Source organism: Balearica regulorum, chromosome 15 (genome assembly GCF_011004875.1).
Source record: "Balearica regulorum gibbericeps isolate bBalReg1 chromosome 15, bBalReg1.pri, whole genome shotgun sequence".
NCBI classification, from domain to species: domain Eukaryota; kingdom Metazoa; phylum Chordata; class Aves; order Gruiformes; family Gruidae; genus Balearica; species Balearica regulorum.
Genome location: NC_046198.1, coordinates 9,855,394 through 9,875,947, shown reverse-complemented (window position 1 = coordinate 9,875,947; position 20,554 = coordinate 9,855,394). Strand labels below are relative to the sequence as shown.

At 40.6% G+C, this 20,554-nt stretch overlaps 1 protein-coding gene across 1 annotated transcript; it reads left to right on the top strand.

Annotated features, from left to right (window-relative positions):
* Positions 1-4: 4 nt before the first annotated feature.
* TEKT4 (tektin 4) lies at positions 5-12,770 on the top strand. The gene is made up of 6 exons (XM_010306746.2): positions 5-690; positions 7,740-7,810; positions 9,309-9,452; positions 10,237-10,459; positions 10,730-10,884; positions 12,377-12,770. The coding sequence occupies exons 1-6, from the start codon at positions 127-129 to the stop codon at positions 12,591-12,593; spliced, it is 1,374 nt and encodes a 457-aa protein (XP_010305048.2). The 5' UTR covers positions 5-126; the 3' UTR covers positions 12,594-12,770.
* Positions 12,771-20,554: the final 7,784 nt, after the last annotated feature.

The window sequence follows — 20,554 nt, the reverse complement described above, 5'->3', positions numbered from 1 at the left end:
ACGAGGGGCGGGCTTTTCGCCCGCTACCGCCTCGGGTTTCCCTTCGCAGTGGGGGGACCCGCCTCCTCATTGGCTACTGCCGTTGCCTCGGCGACGGGAGGACGCGGCGCGGCCTAGCGGGCAGCCATGGCTCGCCCTGCGGGAGGCCCCGGTGCCATGGCGCAGGCCAGGGGGCTGCTGACCAAGGAGCCGCCGCCGCAGGCGGTGCCCGTCTCCGACCTGCCCACGAAGGTGTGCGAGGTGGCCCTGAAGACGGGACCCGACTCTTCCAGCGGCCTGGCCACTGCTGTCTTCCGCACCACCAAGTATCTGCCCCCCGAGTGGCACCAGCGGAACTCTAGTCTGTACCACAAGGCCTTGGCTGGCTGCGAGCGGGCTGAGCGTGGCCGGGCCGAGGGCAAGGAGCTGGCCGAGCATGCTGCTGCCGCCGCCCAGCGTGCCCAACAGGACTCCACGGCTGCCCTGGGCCAGCGCCTGCAAGACGTACACTTCTGGAAGGCCGAGCTCCAGAAGGAGATTGAGGACCTTGATGCTGAGACCGGCCTGCTGGCAGCCCAGAAGCGGCGGCTGGAAAGGGCGCTCGATGCCACTGAGGTGCCCTATGCCATTGCCACCGATAACCTGCAGTGTCGGGAGAGGAGGCAACCCCCGGACCTGGTCAGTGATGAGGTGGAGAGAGAGTTGCTGAAGGTGAGCAGGATGTTAGGATGTTAAGGGTAGTTGGCTACCCTCTCTTAGCGCTGCCCTGGGCTTTAAAATGGTGAACAGCTTGGTCAGTAGGTGATAACTGCAGCTCATAAGGGTATCTTCTGGCAATGCATAGAGGCCTAGTGCCCCTTCCTGGCAGCCTGGACTCACTCTGTCACTCCACAGTTTAGGATGGATTATTTAAAATCCTTCCTCTGTTTAAAAAGTATTTAAAATCACAGGAGTATGACTAGAGGAGACTAGATACAAACAAAATCAAAACAGAGGTTTCTTGAACCAAGATAGGCATCCTATTCTGGCATTAAACTTTTTCCAGCCTCCACTTGGATTAAAGTCCCCTCATCTCTGCACATTACACCTTAAAAATGCAGTACCCAATAAGCAGACTATTCAGGACCAGTGAAATTCTCCTTGCCTTTTTCCACGCTCAAGCTGTCCCAGTCTGGCAGTTTCTTCCTTTACCTTTTACTACCGAGTCTGATGCTGTAGTCTTGCCAAGGTTCATGATGAGGTGGTGATCCGACACTGTACTACAGTGTCTCAACACAAACCATCATTTTAAAAGTCCTGCAGGACAGCAGCACGGCTCTCTCCGAACTCTACAACGTAGTCGTGTGACACCTGTATGAGATGATAGCTCCAGGCAAGCAGAGGGGCACAGACAGATGGTATTTCTGACAGTGTGACTTCAACAAACCTGAGACTCCTGAAATTTGCTTGATTCCTTTCCTCCCATAGAGGACTCTTTACTCCAGCTGACACTTTGTTATCTGTCACTGAGATCCAACACTGCGTGCAGATTGCCTTCAAGGCCGATGTAATTATAGTGGCTGCACATGTTACAGAGAACAGATTCTGGGTCATTTTTCATTCTGGAGTGATACATATTCTAGTGCCCCACAAATAAATTTATTATTTGCCTGCAGCCTCCAATATACTGTGAAAGTTGATTCATGATGAGTTACTGATTAAACTAGATGATTAATATTTGTTGTTAGAAAAATATTGAAGAGATTTACACAGTTGATGGCATGATAGTATTTAGCAATATTTTAAATAGAAATTGTGTACAATTGCTGAATCAATATTTAAGAGGTTGTTCTAGTCAAAAATATAAATGTGAGAGTTAGTGTATAGGATATTTCAGTGTGTGAATTGTTACAAGATTCCGATGACAGAAAAAAATAATTTGATCAGCTTCTGATGTTTTAGAGATGTCTGTGAAAAGTCAGATTTACGCAAAAAAAACATTTTCTGGCCAGATTTCTCCCCTATATTTCTTTCCTCCTGATCTCAGAGAATAGTTTGTTCATTGCTCAGAAGTACATCTGCTGCTGCTAATTCTTCACCTGAAATTGTGATTCTCTGCTTGTGACGACAGACTGTCAACAGCCAAGTGGGATGTCATCAAAAAAGAATGATGTGAGTTCAGATGAGGCGTGTATACCAGCAGCAGATGGACTCTAGAGAAATGAAGATTTTGTTGCTATGCCAATGACCTTTGCAGTGCAGAGGGAAGAGGAGTACATAACATCAGAGGAAATCCTTCCCATTTTCAGAGAGGAATAGATTTTATGGCGTGAATGTTTGCAAATAGATTTTAAAATGTGCCCTCTGTGGCTTTGCCAGCTCTTTAAACTGCAGCTATACTCTATACCTCTTCCACTGCAAGAAATCAGATGATACCTTGTATTTCTTACTCTCTCCAAAACTGACTAATAATTCTTGACACTTAGACCTGCTCTTCCATGAATTCTGATTGTTCACTATGCAGATTTCCAAGTTAATGGCCCAGTTCACTGGTAGCTCTGTGTTATAACGCTTGCTTATTTGGAGGAGTTATGCAAATTTTATCACTAAAGTACTAACATACTTTTTCTGAATGTTGCTTACTTGTCCAGTCACTTTCTAATCTTAACTCTCTTAAGAAATGGTAATGCAAGGGGGATCAAGACTAATTTATTCTCTTCCCATGTGAAAACTGAGGAAAAAAAGAAATAGTTTCCACAAGTTGGCTATATGAGGAAACAGACATTCTTTTCCTTGCAATTTTAATTGCACAGTTAATTGATATTCTAGGATGTTTTCCTTCCTTTGAAATTCTTCCTCTCCTACTAGCAGCCCAGGCTTGTGTTGGCTTCATTCTCTGATATCTCTGCGATGTTCCTGCCAGCTCCCATGGACAGGAGCATGGGGGAAACTGCAACTTGGGGAAGAGCATGTCTGGACAAGGGACTTCACATAGTCATGGAAAAGCTTTTCATAGGACATCGGGTTTGTTCCTGCTTTCAGCTTTCTGCAACAGTGAAGAACATTTCTCAGTTCCCAGAGCATCCTGAGGAGATAACCACCTTTCAGCAGCCCCTTGGCAGATGACATTTAAAGAGACAACATCAAACACACATACACAAGCAGTTGTGAATCTCGGCATGTAATTGCACTTTTATTATCTGTTCAGTAGGAATCACTTCAGATGACTCACAAAGAAAACAGAAGTATCTCTGATGCAAGCTTTATGCATCCAGATAATATTTGGGGTTTTCCTATTTTTTGGCACACCATCTATTTCTTTTAGGGAGTTTTGGTTCCAACTCGTCTGTCCTATTTGCTTTGCAGCATGGAGTCATATTTAGATCACCTATTGTGATACATACCACCACTAAATAGCCACTGCTGGAATGAGGGATGAGGGTATTTAAGTGAAAGCTGCTCACATGCATAGTAAAATCAGCTGTTCCTCAGAAGTTCATTGACTCCACTTAACAGCGTATTCATCTTTTCTTAATGCAATTCTGGTTAAGAAAAAGAAGTGGAAGAACGCAACTGTTTTTCCAATAAAGAAGGATCTTTGATGACTGACAATAAGATAAAATCTCTCAAATAGAATAATTTTATTTCTTTATGCTGCTGCATTGGAAATAGCTGAATTCATAAAAAGCAGTACATGCATCTGTTTTGTATGAGGCTTTTGACTTTCATAACCACATGACATCTTGTCTGAATCCCCTTTGCATCAGTTTAATGACAGTTTAGTATGTTTATGTGCACGCATTTAATATTGAAAATGTAAGCCCTAGCAAAGACTTACCACGTGGTGGTATACTGTCCATAAATCATGTTTCAGCTGCATATATCCTGCATTTCGAGGTTATTTCCACATGTCCAGTGTCCAGACTCATTAACTGAGTGCCAGATATGACTGTGGAATAAGTGGATGTACTTACATTTATGCCATTTTTTTACCGTAGACTCAGAGTGTTGATTTGTTGTGTGTTTGCTTCAACAATGAAGTCAGCCCCAGCTATTCCCTGATGCTGAAGACAAAGGCATTAGCCAAGATCCTGTCAACTGTGTAAAATTAAAGTTTAGAAAAGCGGAGAAAGGATACATATGTATGTATGCCTGCTAACTGCAATAATGGGGCAAGGAAAACAACAGAATACCATTTTCAAACACTGGGATCTGCAGCTTTGCCAAGTGAACCAGTGTGCAATAGGGCAGTCCTGCACCTAGACACCTCAGTGAAGAGTGCAGTGCTTATCTTCAGCATCTGCAGATCATGGATTTTGAAATGACTCTTGGAGACCAGCAGGAAAAAGGCCAGTCACAGAGCTGAGATTTTGAAGGCTGTTACCTGCTTTCACTCCCAGCTGTAATGAGTAACAGTCTTACTGTTACATGCTGTTTGGGAGTCTAATTCTAGTGAGTACCGTAAGCTAGCTTGCTGATGTGTGGGACATCTGGTGTCGTGTTGTTACTGATGGATGGATGCAGCTGGATTTGTAATCAAGGGCAACTGCACAGCCTCTCTCACGGGGTTCTACCAGTTCCTCTTAGCTGCTCTCTCACTGTGTCATTCTGGCCCTGGGTGCTGTATTTAGACATTGCTGACATCTGCAAGTCACTGATGTAAAAAGACAGGCTGCAAAAAAAATGAATTTGTAAATTCATGGAAGGCACAAACATCTGCTCTTAAACGTTTTCTTTGCACCATTAATTAGACACTTACAAAGTGATGAACCGCAATGGTTTTATCACTAGATTTGAGGAAAATCCAACTTTTGCATCATAAACATTAAATACTGTAATAAAATAAGTGGCACACTAAACTATAAAATGTTCTCTCCCTGTTAATTGACAACCATTTGTAATAACAGAGGTTTATTATTAGTATTAACTGTGGAGAAGACAGCTGAAAAGAAGCCAGGATCACTTCAGATTTGACAGTATTTCATTTTAATAAACAGCACATGAAGACATATATGGGGAAAATAAGGAGAAAAAAAAAAGACATTTCATCCACTAAGTTGTCTCATGAACTGAAGAAATGCAAATCTCAGTTAATGTTGTCCTCTGAACCAGAGATGCTGCTAGCTACTAAAACTCTTTCACATGCTTTTCCTCTCTTAATGCAGACTGAGCCTTCAAATGAATTGCCAACACAAGTCTGTGCACACACTATGTAAAGGCCATCTATTTTGCCGCTTGCTAAAGCCCAGATTGCCCCCAGGATTTTAATGTGGAATCACCCACATTTTTATGGCTGAACTCACAAAGTCCGGGAGAGCTGTGCTCCTGGCTGCAGCTCTCTCTGCTGTGGTTGTTGATGGAATTTACTCTGCAAAGAAAATGTGAAGGAGCAGACATGGCATTTTGTAAATCCTCCGCACGGCATATGAGATTCCCAGCTCCTGCTCCTCTGCAGGTTGTGCTGCCTGCCGGGCATCCATGCAGTGTGGACCTTCTCCCACATCAACCCCACAGCCAGCCACAGCTACGAGCGGGCAGCAGGCTGGATTGTACCGCCGTGGCCAACAGTACAGCTGGGACTGAGGGACCTAAATCAAAGGATCTTCATCCTCAACCTAGTGCCACAGCTTTTCCCTGCCACACAATCTGACTTTTTTCTAACTGTTTTAAAAGTTGAGAAAAATCATTTATTAGATAAGCATTGAAAATTCATTGTCATTTACACCTGCTTATTCACTGTAACTAGTCTTAGACTTCCATTAATTACGGGAACTGTATCTTCAGTTTTAAATGTCACATTTGAATGAATATCTCCTCAACAGGGAATCCATTTTTAAATTTTATTTTAGGTCATTCAACAAGGGAATTCTTTATTTTTGCATTATTTCACTCTTTCCATGTGAGAGACCTTAATTGCTAAAGGAAGGCTTTCTCATTTAAAATTGTGCACATTACTCACAGGAAACTGGTTGTCTCTTTATTTACATGGAGACTGATTACCCAACACAAAATAATATCAATTACTATAAATGTAATTCCAACTCCTGGATCTTTCTAACCCTTTAAAATCCTTTTGAATTTTTACTTTTATAATTCAGCCATTGTAATACTTCCTGCCTGCAGAAAGTGAGTTTTAGTGTTCTCACAGTTTGTAAAATGATACCTTCAGCTATTTATTTATTTAAATTGTGCTCTTTCAGAGCCTTAAAAAAAAAGAATATTTTCTTTCCAATCATGATTGTTCTTTTCCATTTAGAATAAAATGATCTTTTTTATAGTCCCTGTTGGTTTCTTATGATGGAGAAACTGACGCTGCAGGGACATACACACTCATTTATTTGTCAAAAACAGTACAAGGATCAACCAGTGCCAGCAGTGTTCTGGGAACAGAGTTTATTAGTAAGTATATACTCCCCTAGCTGTCATTGGATGACTGTCATTGATGTAAAACAGCAAAATTAATTAGGAGTTTTTCATATACAAAAGCTCTTTTTAATATCTGAGCCTCAAATATTAAATTCCTTTAAACAAGAAAAAAGAAAATGCTTACTTGACTGGCTTTTGTATAATAACATGTAATCACCAGGTCAATAAAGTCAGTTCATAGAGCATTGATAGTTAATCACCAAAGCAGCGTTATTGCAGTCAAAAATGAGCACAAGGTACTTTTTGTTCAACAAAAGATTATTAGAAAGTGTGGTCTTTTTTGGTTTGATCACGTTTGTGTTGAAATGAACGTTCCTACTAAAACCAGCTTGAGCTGAAACGTCGGATCCATTATCAAGGTGAGGCAAAGCTTCGTGACTTTGAGCAGTCACGGTCTTGCAACTCGGAGGAAATTAACCCGTCAAACGACATTGCGTATTTGAGATAATTCTGCAGTCTTTGATACTGGCTATCACCAGAGGCACAATGAGTTCTGGAATAAATAGATCTAATACAAAAATTAAAGCTGTAAGTGCCGCTGGGTTTATATTATTACAGCTCTCCTATACCTGCTGAAGCAGACAATAGCTGTATAAATCATAGAGTAGCAACTTCTATTTTTAGTTAATACAAAGCATTCAAAGGAGGAAGACCAACAGAAGATTATGATGCTGCCACTCCTTTATGTTAAATATCACCTTATCACCATATGTCAGACAAACTGTATTTCTGGAGATCTGCAGGAATCTGATGGGAAGCCTCTGCCTTGCATACAGATAAAACGCTTACTACAGAGCAAGGCAGCGGGCTCTGACAGTATCTGAAGGGACTCCAGGTTCTAGAAGCCAGTGCCTTGCCAGAGAAGCTGATCTGCTGGATCACACCCCTGTGCAAGGCAGCAGCCTCGGACATCTGAGTTTGTGTTTGCGGGGCAGACAGTGTTCTGTTCAGTATTAAAATGGCACCTTGTGTTTGCGCAGGGCAGTGACTCTGGTCTCCTGCTGAGCATGGTGCTGTTGCCTTATTTTTCCCTACTTCGAGACTGTGCAAGTAATTCAGATGTTCTGTTTAATCGGATAGAAGATGGGCTTTTTCATAGACTACACATGCAATATGAAAATAATGAATCCCCAGGCTTTAGATGTATCCAAGTATTGCTGACGCCTTAGACTTATAGCTGAGTTACCTCGGTATTGGCTAACTCCTCAGAAGACCTTTTCTTGTAATAAAATAAGGTAAGAGTGGGTAATGAGTAGAAGATGTAAGTATTTTTCCACAACCATTGAAATAAAATTGCTCTGCAGGATAGCATATACTGCACTGGATATCACAGAAGTCTGAATGTTTTTATCTAGGAAGTTGAACTCATTAGAAATATCCAGGAGCTTTTGAAAAGAACTTTGATACAAGCTGGCAACCAGATGCGGTAAGACATTTTTCATGCTCCATTAGTAACTAATTTATATAGCCAAATAATTCCTGACATATAGGGCTACAATGCCCAGTGGATAAAGTTCATAACCATGCCAGGCTTATGAGCCACATGAATTTCATTTAAACCTGAAAGGAGGTACTCAGTGATGAAGCTTGGGGATTTTCAAGTAGGGTAAGGTAAGAGAAGAGCCATGCCCTAAAGCCATGCTTTAGATTTTCAGCCCTGATTTCCAGTATGTGTATTCAGTTCTCCAATTTTCAAACACTAAACTTCAGTGCAATAAAAATATTATCTGGATATCACTCTACATTGTTGCACTTTATGATATATTTGTAGTATAGAATCTTTTAAAATTGTTTATCTGATCAAAGGACCTTTTCAAGATGAATTTTTTGCCGCCAGATGTCAGTATGAGCTTAAAATATGAGACTTCACTCTACCTTCTGTATCAGCATATATGTTCATTGCATTTCAAAAAGAATATTTGCTTTTAATTTATAACAAGCCCTTGGGAAAGATGTTACCCGAATCTTAAGGTGCATCAATAGGATGAGTTAACTGTGGGAAACCTTGATATTTTCATTTTTAATTTTTTTTAATCTGGTCCAATTTATGCTATTCTACCAGATAAAATAAAATGTTGTTTTTAGAAAGAATGTCTATAAATGCAAAATAATTTAACTAGTTCTGTTATATCAATTAGAGTCTGAGAGTAATCTACTGAGGTTAGGCTTCATTTTTTTGTAGTTGTTTTAAGATCATTTTAGTATTGTCATTGGCCAGCACAGTCTTTTTAATTCCTTAGTTGAGAGTGACATCTGGTGTTAACAGCTGATAATGACCCACTGTCTTTTGTAATCTGAAGTCATTCCAATTAATTTAGTGACATGTGACTCATTATGACAATAAAACAGCAGTTTTAACTCTGAATATCATTGTACCTGTATCTTCCAAAGACAGATTACACTGTCTGCATGCTACAGTCTTTGAAAGGCTTGATAGGAGGGCTCGGAGAATGATATAGTGTCACTTTATGAAGGTCTTAAATTTGAGTCAGGCTCAATATAGTAGTGAAAAAGGAGGACGGGTCTTCTATTAGCACTACCTGATTTTGAATCATAAGGAGAGCATTCTGTTGGGCAAACCTCCTACCTAGTCTCCCCATAATAACTGCAGCTGTAGCCAAAACCCAAAGTCCAACAACTCTTTTGTCTCTGGCTTTAAGAAGTGAGAGATTACCCTAAGTCTTCAGTAGGCACAGAACAGTACTGAAGGTTTAGAGTAGTGGTTAGCACATCAGTCTTCCTGTTCTAGCAGATGATAGTTGTCAGAGAGAGTGTTTGGTTAGGATTTTCGGGACAAAAATGATAGTGTATCTTCTCATTGTTCTTTGAAAGACAAAGGCTCGGAGCCCAGCTTCACAAATGTTTGTGATAGTTTTAAGTGTATTGTTTTCCACTAACAATGTGTGATAATGATGACTTCTCAGATTAAATTGCGATCAGAAAGAGGTTTGTGAAATGGACCGGTCAGACAAAGTTGAAACATACAACATTGATGTTAACTGTGGAAGATACAGTAACCAGAGCACCAACGTCCAGTTCCATCCTGGCTCAGTGAAGTTTGAAGAGAGGTGAGCAGTTACTGTCATTATCCTCGACAAATAACCCTGGTAACACAATACATCCTTTGTGTCAGTGAAAGCTGTAATGCTGCTCTGAATTAAAGGTGTGATTGCTGCTTCTTTGGACATACAATGCCATAGCTTTAAAATAGCTGCATGGATAGTAAAGGTAGTGCTGCCATCTCAGCATGGCGCACAACTCATAGCAAAGTTGGTTCACTATATGCAGATTGAGTTTGTAGAAGTTTTTCTCAGAAATAATTGGCTTTATACTTTTAAAGCCTGATCTAAATCCTATTGAGACTTACCATATGACATCAGCAGGCGTGCCATTCTTTCAGGAAAGGCACGTGCTTCTTCCTCTACACAGAGAGGATTACTATTACTTGCAAAAAAATCTTGTTTCTTTTTGTTTCAAAGTAGACACAGACTGTAAAGCTTGAATATATTCCTGTGTTTATTTGCTGATGACTTAACTGCTTGTGCTTGCACAAAAAAGTATATGTATAGTTTTTTTGCCTTAGTAGTATTAGCTAAAGATGGAAGAACTTTGGGTGATTTTGTGTCATGTGTTACTTCCCTCAGAAGCCACAAGATGAATGAGAGTTTATTAATTTTATAAAGGAGTAGTCTTCTTGCTTCATGGTAAGTCTAGACTGCATGCAACAGCAAAAACAAATAGAGGTTGACAACACTTTTGCAGGGAGAGAACCAGCTTCAGATCGTCTTCTTAAGTGCAACTTGAACAAAAGAGCAAGGTTCCTATTTGTATACCATCCACCTCTTCTTCCAGTGCCTCAACACCGGAGACATGGGCCAAGTTCAGTCATGACAACATCTATAGAGCAGAACGAGAAAAACTGGCTTCCATCAATCTTCGTGCCTTGATTGACAATATTCTTCATGACGTATCTGAGGACCTGAGGATGCAATGTGCTGCTGTTAACAAGGCCTTTACCAAACGCTGTGAGGAACTGTATGACACAAAACACAAACTAGAGCATCATTTGGAAAAAGTAAGTGTTATTCTTGAAATGCTGCCTACAGTAGGTTTATCCTCCAGGAAAAATGGCTTAATCCATGTCAGGTACAGAACACTTACTTTGTGTCAGCTTATCATCTGATAAGAGTACTTCTATTTCTGTACTGCTATTTCTTCTATATTCTGGCCAAATAGGAGGTCAAAACTATAAGTGACTCACTAGGACCGTGAAGAGATGTATAGCATGCACAGAGACAATGTGTATTTTTTCTAAACAGTTCTTTTTCTTGGGTATCCTCTTTAGATCCTTAAGGAGGTTGGAGATCAAGAAGCTAACATTGCTGCTCTCAAACAAGCTATCAAAGACAAAGAAGCCCCACTGAAAGTTGCTCAAACAAGGCTATATGACAGGTCTTTTAGGCCCAATGTGGAGCTTTGCAGAGATGAAGCACAATTCAGGTAAACACTATTAAACAAGTCCTCCAAGGTGTCCATTCTATCCAGAAGTGAGGTTAGACAGCTTTTGCACTTTTTATTGGCAACACATGGCCTTTAGCTTTTATTACTAGGTTTGACCCTGATATAAGGCAGAAATAGTTCAATTGACTGAAATCACTGTGAGGAAAATAGCATTTTAAGCTAATGCATTGACAAATAGAAAATCTATAGACTCAACTCTGCCTTTTGTCCCTGTGTTTTCTTCTCTGAACTGTGTGGTTTCTTTTTGATTTAGATGATCCAAAAAAATCTGACAGCATGTGAATCACTTGCAACCCTTTTGCTGTTAGTAAAAGTTCACCACAAGGTGGACTATGCGCTGAATGAATTATGCTTCAAGTGCTGAGCATGTAAATGGGCTGCACATACTCATAGTCTGAGACAAGTCTACAGTGCTACAAAGCATTGGGCTGGTGGCATTTGATTTTCAGTAATAATCAGTTTTAAAACTGGAGGTCAACAAATCCTTTCAAATTAAAGGTCTGAATGTCACATTTGTCAGCTTTGATCTCATTATAAGCTTTGTAATTCATTCTCCTCCTTCACATTTTCCTACCCTTAGGAAAAGTGGGGAATCAGGTTTTGCAGGCAAAGGTGCCTACCGTTCAAAGCCAATATGCTGTTCTTTATAGAGTGAGGAAGAAGATATAGTTAATCCAGATGCTTTATATCGTCTCAGGCACACTCATTTAAGGTCCTGATTCAGCAAACCATCCATGTGCAAGCTTTTCAGTATGTACATTGCCTTTAATGGGATTTAAGGACACATGCAAGTCCTTTGCTGAATGGGCATGTGTTTAATTGCCAGGCTTATACTGTTTGTAGTTACTCAGTTTGCATAGCACACAGGGATCTTGTTTTCCCAGGAAGTAAATATGTGCCTTCTCTGCAGACAGATTGCAGTAAAGCACCTAACCCCCACTGACTTGTAGTTGAAATTATGTGCTGCTTTAAAAATGGTTTGCTGCTTTTTAAAAATGATGTGCTGCTGCTTCTTTAAAAGCTTATATTCTTTTAAAGCAAAGACTTTTCTGATCTCCGGTGCAAGTATCATCTTTGCTACTTGAGTTTTATACCAGTGAACAGATGTAAAAAACCAGGCTTAACAAAATGCTGATCCAGTCAAACTGGGTGACTTACCTAACAATTTCTGTCCTATAATTCTTAGTACAAGTGTCCCACAGAGTGGGAGAGGGTGAGGATGGATAGTTCCACTATGCTCAGTGGCAAAAGACATTCTTGGTACCATCTAAATCATGGGAGACTTCTGTACCGAAGCTGTGAAAGTAAACTCTGCTTTTGACCAAGTATGTGGGAGCTCTCTGAGGCCCTTTGTTGTCGAGTATTATGATTCTATAGCTGTTGATCTTTATTCCCGTTACAGTTCATATGTCTTTTTGAACACCAATTGGCTTTTGCTCTTTTTTTTATTACTTAATGTAATTCTGTTCAGGTTGATCAGTGAAGCTGAAGAACTGACGGAGTCCACTGTATCCCTGAAGAAAAAACTGCTGGAATCTGAACAGTGTCTGAGGAACCTGGAAGACACACGTATGAATTTAGAAAAAGAAATAGCTGTGAAAACAAACAGTATTTTTATTGATAGGCAAAAGTGCATGGCCCATCGCACACGCCACCCTGTTGTTCTTAAATTAGCAGGTTACCAGTAGTAATGTCTGTACTAACTATGCAAAGTCTGGAAGAAAAATGTAGTCTAGAATATTTCATATCAAATACATGGATAATATTATACACAGAAGTACTGTATTCACTGTTATTTTCCTCTGTTTTCCTCTGTTTGGGGTAAAATGCATTAAAATAGTGGGCTTTGAGTCTTGCCTTTAAAAGTTCAGTCTGAGTACAAATGTTTATAGTGAGTTTAAAACACAGCTTAAAGGTAATTCATAACATCATACATGCACAGTATGTGATATTTGGGGGTTTCACCCTAATAAGTGAGTATGTTGAGTGAATATTTATTGTGAATAATAATAATATACACAGATGTAGATACAACATTTATAGCTTTCAAGCATTTTCAGGCAGCCTGAAATGAGAGCAATAAAACTGCTTGCCTGACAGAAGATCCCGTGATCAGCAAGGAAACAGATGATAGACTTTTAAGCTCCTCAAACATTATTAGTTTTAAAAAAAAGTTTGCACAGGTTAGATGACAATCTGACTATTGGCAAACCCACTCCCAGTCCGTGACACCTGCTTGTATAATTTGAAAATGAGTCCAAGGATTTTTAACCTTCAAGTCAATAAATTTAGGGGTTTTTTTTCAGAAAAAAAACCCTAAACAGCTTGTGAATAGCAATCATGACTTTCAACTTAAGCACTTGGATGTTGAATTGAGCTCTTGATCTGTTCCAGCCATTCCCTGGAAGCAAGGCATGTGTTTGAACTAGTACCCATAATGGAGAACACATCAAATTCATCTACTCCAGTAGAGCAATGTAACAAATGTCGTTCATCCATTAGCTTAGTAGGCCACTTGGTTAAATAGGTGACGTGTGTCAAAAAAAAAAAGGAGAAAAGATGACATGGAACAAAATTCCATTATGGTTTCCTGTATTACAGTTTTTTACTTTTAAAAAGCAGCTGATCAAAGAGAGAGAAAAAAAAAACAAACTCAAAAAGCAGAACACACAAAAAAACCCTAGCCAGCATACATTTCTGAATAGCCCTGCTCTGTTAACCAGAACAGGAGAGGCCATTAGCCTATCTGTTTTTCTCACAGACAGCTATTTGTATTATCTTAACTCAGGATGTGCGGGGCACTATACAGCGATTGTGCTCCTGCTAAAAGCTACTACCATTTCTTTGAAAACCAGCTGCGTCAGTGAGGGCTTTTGACCCAAGCCTCTGTTTTACAGGCTTTGTGTTGAAGAGTTTTGTTTTGCTTTTTTAAGAGATTTCCTCTTCATGATTATATTTTTATAGTGTTGAATCCTTATTAGAGAGAAATGGCACATAGATTAAAAAAAATAAATGTGGCTCTACTATGCATAGAACTTAAAGCAGTTACTAAAGGTTATTTCTGTAGACTGAAAACATTCTTCTTCATTCTGCCTTTCTTAAAAGACCTTCACCACCCTTCTTCTTGGCAGCATATTCTAGCCTGTTCTTCATGCTCAAATCTTGCAGCCTAATCGGTTGGATTACACGCCATATATGCAGCTACATCACTGCACAATTGTGTATAAAACTGACTTTAGCTGCACTAGAAGAATAAAATGCTTTAAAGGGTCTTACAGTATTCAGAGCTGTGGTGTTAAGAATTTTGGTCATTTAGCCCCAGCCTCTAGACAGTGCTGCTTGTTTGATGTCGTGTATGTCTCTAGGTGTTCACCTAAAATAGAGAGAGAAGTAAGACAGTGAACCAAGCTTTAGGTTAATGGGGATAGTCACAGAAATTTTTCAGAAAGTACAGAAAAGAGCAACATATTGACCTTACTCACCCACTAAAGGAAAAAACCATGGAATCAAAGTGGAATTTGGGTTATGATTATGGCAGACAGGATGAGGAGAATATTCAGTCCAGGACCCAGAACTATTATTTTGATTCAAGAATTTTGCATTAGAGAGAGGAAAAGAAAAGTGCTGTCATCTTCTCTGAGACTGTGCTGAGTACAAATAACCTTCTGCTCCATATTGGGTAGTAAATGGAGCTTTCCCTAATTAAAGCCTATCAGTTTAATTTACCTTTGTGAACTAAATGAGTCTGTCCTTGCTGTAGGCCAATCAAGGAAAATCTTGCTCTGGTAAACCTAATACATGGACAGGAGTGTAATCACTGCCCTATTCACATGATAATAGATGAATACAAGTGAGTGGTAAGAGTAAGAACTAGACGGAATAGCTTTAAGTTTCAGCAATTATTTTTTCTTTAATTACTGATTTTTAAAAAATAATCATTAACGCCACTGCTCTAGCATGTAAATATGTTTTATATTAATTTTTCATAATTCATTTTTAAGTTGAGGATTTACCAGGAAATATTTAAAAATATCTTTTAGCTGGTTCTGATATGAGCTAGGGTCACAGGTGAGCTATAGCTTCCAATTGTCTTGAGCTCTACCTGTTAATCTATATGAAAAGTCTGGACTTCTTTGACTTCATTAGGATTTTTTTGTTTATTACCCTGAGAAATTTCTGATTGTGAAGACAAAGTTTAATTTCTGGAAAGTCTGGGAGTTTTCTCATCTGCTTACAGGTAGAGGAAGGAATTAGTGATGTGATAAATAATACCTTATAATGCCTGGTGCAAGGACTTCAGGAAAAAACAGGAGTGAGGACCCATTAAAAACTTATTTGTTCCTTAAGAGCAGATGGCATTCTGCAAAGGGAGCAAAGAAGGTTACAGAGAAATGGGAGATAATATTTGTGTGGTATTTTTATCATGAATAATTGATTTTCTCTAAGATTGAAGCTTAGAAAAGCTGTCTAATAATTTCAGCCTTGTACCATGTCACAGGTCACTCAAAAATTTAGTACCAAAGTGGCAGACACCAGCACCAAGATGCTGAGGTGAGATTTTTCAGAAGACTCTGTCTCTGCTTTTGGACCCCTGACACATGGTACAAACAATACCCGCTTAAAATATTGATCTTTAATTCAATGTACGTGGTAATAGCCACAAGGACAGCCAGTAATACCAACTGTGTCTTAAAGAAGAGATCTGAACACAGGCAGTTTTTTCTATTGTTGTTCAAGATTCTGTTTGAGGTAATTTGCAGCGTAATTACAAAATAACCTGCAGAGAAGTGGAAATGATTTTAAAATCTTTTCCTGAGCAATTTTTTCCAAGTAATTTCTGGATAGTCTCTTAGTTCTACTGGCCCCTCTAAGTAAATTGCATCCCAACATCAGTCTTAGCAGTAATAAAAGTTGCAATAACAACTTTATAGCTATGTACAGTGCTCATTAGTGCCCTTTTTTATTCCTCGGATGTGTCTGATAGCTAGGTCACACACCGGGTCCAGGCAGCAATGAAGAACCTTTAAAGCAGATCCAAAAATTCCTCATACAAGGGTTGTTTGCAGGAGCTTTGCAAGGTTGTTTGCAAGGCTTGTTTCCATATATTCGATCCCCTTTTCCATGTCCGAAGTGGCAGCATGGTCTTCATAGCATTGAGAAATAAACCCCAGCTGAACAGGAATGAGGAGAACTGGCTGAATAGTGAAAGGCTGGTGCGGTTAATATGTCCATGAACAAACAACCTGAGCTGGACTTGCCATCAATAACATAATTGGATATTATTTTGTAACTAAGTAGCACTTGATAAACATATTAATCTTGAAAATTTCTTAAAGTTTGTTTGGAAAATAGCTATCCGCTGTTTGTTATTTGTCCTCCTGTTCAGAGTTTATATACCTGAAGTTAACAGATAGAAAATATTTCATGTGCCCGGGTACCCAAGCAGACTCTGACCAATCCACACTCTGAGCAAAGTGTACTTCGAGCTGTTGTTGTTCAAGCTATTAAACCAACGCTTAAGCCCACAATTAACCAAAGGGGTTATGAAAGCCTGCAAAGACGGTTGCCTTCAACACACCACCTTACAGTATCTGCTCACTTCAAGCTCCTTTGTTACTAGAGGCTTTGTGGTCTCCGGTCTCTGGGATCATGCTTATCACCAAATGGATGAGAACTAGTTTATCTCATCGAAAGTTTTTGCATCCAGTCCCTTCAAAGAAAGTTTGCCTGAAGAAAGGCTTCAGTGGGACTCTTACATTTAGTCTGCTCGGGAACAGGCATCATGCCTCGTCATGTCTTCATCAAGGCTGAAACGCTCATGACGTGCCGGAATGAGAGTTCGTCCCTTGAGATGCTGAATGTCTTTAATTCCCACTACTGCCTGTTGTCTCAGGAGGAGTGACGGGCCCCTCAGGACCACATCGTGGCTGCATTCCTCTCTGAATGAGGAACCACAGTCTGTTCTTACCATTCTGTGGGTGATGAATGTAGTTGTTCCTATGACAAGCTCACTACTGCATCATTATTTTTTAAAAAATCGTGTGTATAGGGGGATATTCTGGTTACTACAACTTGTTACATGTGCCAGGCACATGCACTTTAGCCCTACAAATTCCTCTGAAGCTTTCCTTAGAAGAAAAAACAAAGGAGGAAGGGAAGAGTAAGCAAGTTGAGTATTTAGGAGGACTAGACAGTAAGAAAACCTTTTTGAAGCAAGCCTATGTTGACAAATGTTTTTAGACACCTGGCTCCTAAGACAGTATTTCAATCCCATGGTTTTTGATAGGAATTACAAAAATTATAATTTTGCATCATCCATAGTACTATTGTGTTATGAGGAAAATCAGCCACTGCAGTAATACCCTCTCCTGCAGAGATGGATTTTACCCCAAACACTTACAATGGTAACAGCTCCAAGCTGGGGTTCTGGAGGTGTGCCTCAGTTTACCTGATCTGCAGACCATGCTAGGAGACACTTTGTTTTGGACACGGTTGCAGGAGTCAGCCTGCTTGCATGTAGCCTGTGGTTTGGAAATGCAGAAGCGTGGGAATTTGATAGAGAATTATTCCTCTTTGGTTCCCCCATTTGCTTCTTTTCCCTTATGTCTTGCAATTCAGTCACATTGAACATGCTGTGTCTCTGCTTGTGATGCTTCTTCATATATGGAGAGAAACTTTATCTTAGCTCTTTAAATGCCTTTTATTATCTATTTGGGGAATGGAAAAAAGAAGCCAGACTGTAAGTCAAGTCTCCATGGAAGAACATCAATGCTCCTCTCACGTGCTGCACCAAGAACTGCTTCAAGTGTGACTGCAGTTTCAACAAACCCAGCCACTCTGAAAGTAAAACAGCAGCAGGAAAAGATGAAAACTTCAGGGAAAGGACCAAAGAGGGTAAAAACAAATATTTTGAAAATAAATAGGAAGATGAAGTATTTTATTGCTGATTCTTAGAGGTTTTATACAAATGTAATGACAATGAAGAAAAATTGAATTACTTTTTCACATAGTCATGCACACTTAAGAAGACTGAAATGTCCATCATAGGGTAATTTGGGAGAGTTAAAAAAAAATCTTCCGGAAAGGAAAAAACTCTGAAGGGGAAAAAATTCGCTTATTTCTTTAAAATACTTATTGTTTCATCCTTTAAAAATTCATAATGTTGCCAATGACCTTCCATGCTAAGGGACAGAGATGTCTTTCAGATCAATGGCTTTTAATTTCTTTAAACCAAAGCAGCACCAAACAATGTGAGATACATCCAGAAAACACCCTGTTTCTGTTGCTCAGTGGCCAGGGAAATGGGAATCTGCAGAATAGCAAAGGCTGAAACACGGGTAACCTGGCAGGGAACAATACTTGCTACTGGAAAAAAACAACCACAACGTTACTAATTATTATTAAATATTGCCAGTTCCTGCTAATTCCTCCTGGCTTTCTTGCAGGCACTGACAGGAGCTGGTAGCTATTTCTGATGCTTTATGGACAACCAGAGGTCCGCAGACAGCAGCGAACAGCTCTGAATCAGAGTTGAGGCACTGAGAAGCTCAGACTTTGGGAATCCATCCCTGCCCGGCGCGGCCTGCCTCATGCCGACAACACAAAGTGGAGAGAGACCAGCGCTTCTGAGCACCCCACAGACAGAAAATCTCTGGGTTTTGCAGACTGAAATTGATGCTAATGTCACTGTCCTTCCCAGTGTGGGAAGCTTTCCTCTCCACAAGCTTTAAAGATCCTTTCACCTTCATCTTTTCAATTTTTCACACTTTTTCTGCCAGGCTATGTATGAGGAAACACAGAGAGCCAGGAGATGGGTCACCAGACTCCAGAAGAATGTCAATGAGCCGATCCGCTGTGATTCCTCCCTCTCCTGCTCCTTGGTTTGGGATTATATAGATACGATGTGCGCAAGACTGTAGCACATTTTACTCGCGCAGCCCCAGCATGTGAACGATTACATCAGCTCTGCTGGCATTTAGTCAAGCCATGTCGTGCTCCCATGGACGTTCCCTGGCTGAGAACATTATCTGCCCAGTAATTGCAGGATGAGAGGGTACAGGACGTGGGATCTCCTGAGCCAAGATTCTTAGCATTTTATGACACCAGCTTTTGCCTAAGGATAAATTCAAATCTGTAAAACTGAGGGAGGGATCATAAGGCCTTGTAACTCCCATATGCATCAGTCACAGGCTGCAGTCATGAAAGAGCTCTTAGGTCTCTGTGTATGTATTTCTAGAGCTGTAAACAACACACATTGTACCAGCAAAACAAACCCAACCTGCGAGTCACATGTGGTTTTGGCTTCACCATTAAAGGATAGGCAGGAGGTGGATGGAGCAGAGAGCAGCCAAGAGGTGTAAAATTGTTACCCTAAATCTCTGTGGAGTAAAGCTAGGCCATCTCCAGAGGGCTGAAAGGCATCAATGCACGTGTTGAAAACTCCTGATCCACCAGTTGCTGTTGGGGAGAGGACAGGCTGGCAGAGTGGGTGAAGGCAGAGTAGTGTGTTCAGTTTGGGAAGAGGAGGTGGGGAACCACCACTGTGACCCTTGGGCACCCAAGGGACTCTGGGCAGGACTTGGCCAACACATCCTTCCCAAGTGGGACATCTGCAGACACTCCCTGGCTGCTGGACCAGAGTTTGCCTCCTGGATGGTGTGAGACGAAACAGGGCTGTGAGGAGCCAGGATTGCTGCCTCTTGGTCTCTCTCCCAACCTTTCTTTCAAACCTCTCCATTGCCCCTTGCACACCAGGTGGAAGCTTGTCTAGATGCTGAGCTTTCTCTTCCTGCAGGGTTAATGAACTTCCCATCTTTCTTTTTGAGTTTTCAGGACATTTGAAAGAAATTTCCTCCAAGGCAGGGGCTTTCCTCCAGGAGGGACCGTGGCCACTCCTGCCCATCCATGCTGCCAGGATGAAGGGCTTATTGGCATGCCAGGGAAGAAGAAATGGTCCCTGATAATTGTAGGGCTGTAATCAATTCTTGCTTAGCTGTAGCTGCACTTAGCTGGAGCTCTTCTCACTCTGTAGACATTTTCCCAAACCCATTAGGAGTCACAGAGGAAACAGCACAATCAAGATTCAAGCCAGCAGGACTCTTGCGGAGTTCAGCATTAGCAGTGTGTTGTGGCAACACAGTGTCTAGACCATGAATTACCACCCAAGTTTTTCATTTCATGTCTGTTTAGGAGAGAAAATGGAAAGGGGGAGAACAGGATGGGTTTCTTTTCTTTTCTTTTTTTTTTTTTTTTTTTTCCAAAATATCACACATCTCCCTTGAACTGCATTCACAGATTGAGCAAAAATACGGGGTTTGTCCCAGATGTGGAATGGCAGAAGAAAGTGACAAAACCATTGAGATTAAATGTAAGAACTTTTTTCTTTATTTGGAAATGTTTGCAGTTTCTCCTTCCTTAACCAGCTCCTTTTGACAACCTTTTAACTGGGTGAATCATTACTGAAGGGAATTAAATCAGCCAGAACTGAGTCAAGGCTGCTCAGCAGCTCAGGGGAGGTGGGATGCAGGCAGCAAAAGGGAGAGGTTACAAATTTAATCCATAGCTGCCCTTCCCAGAGGAGGAGGCTGGTCAGAGACATCACTGATACAGGAATATGGAGGGACCTGTTCATTTTGGGACTGTTTCTTCT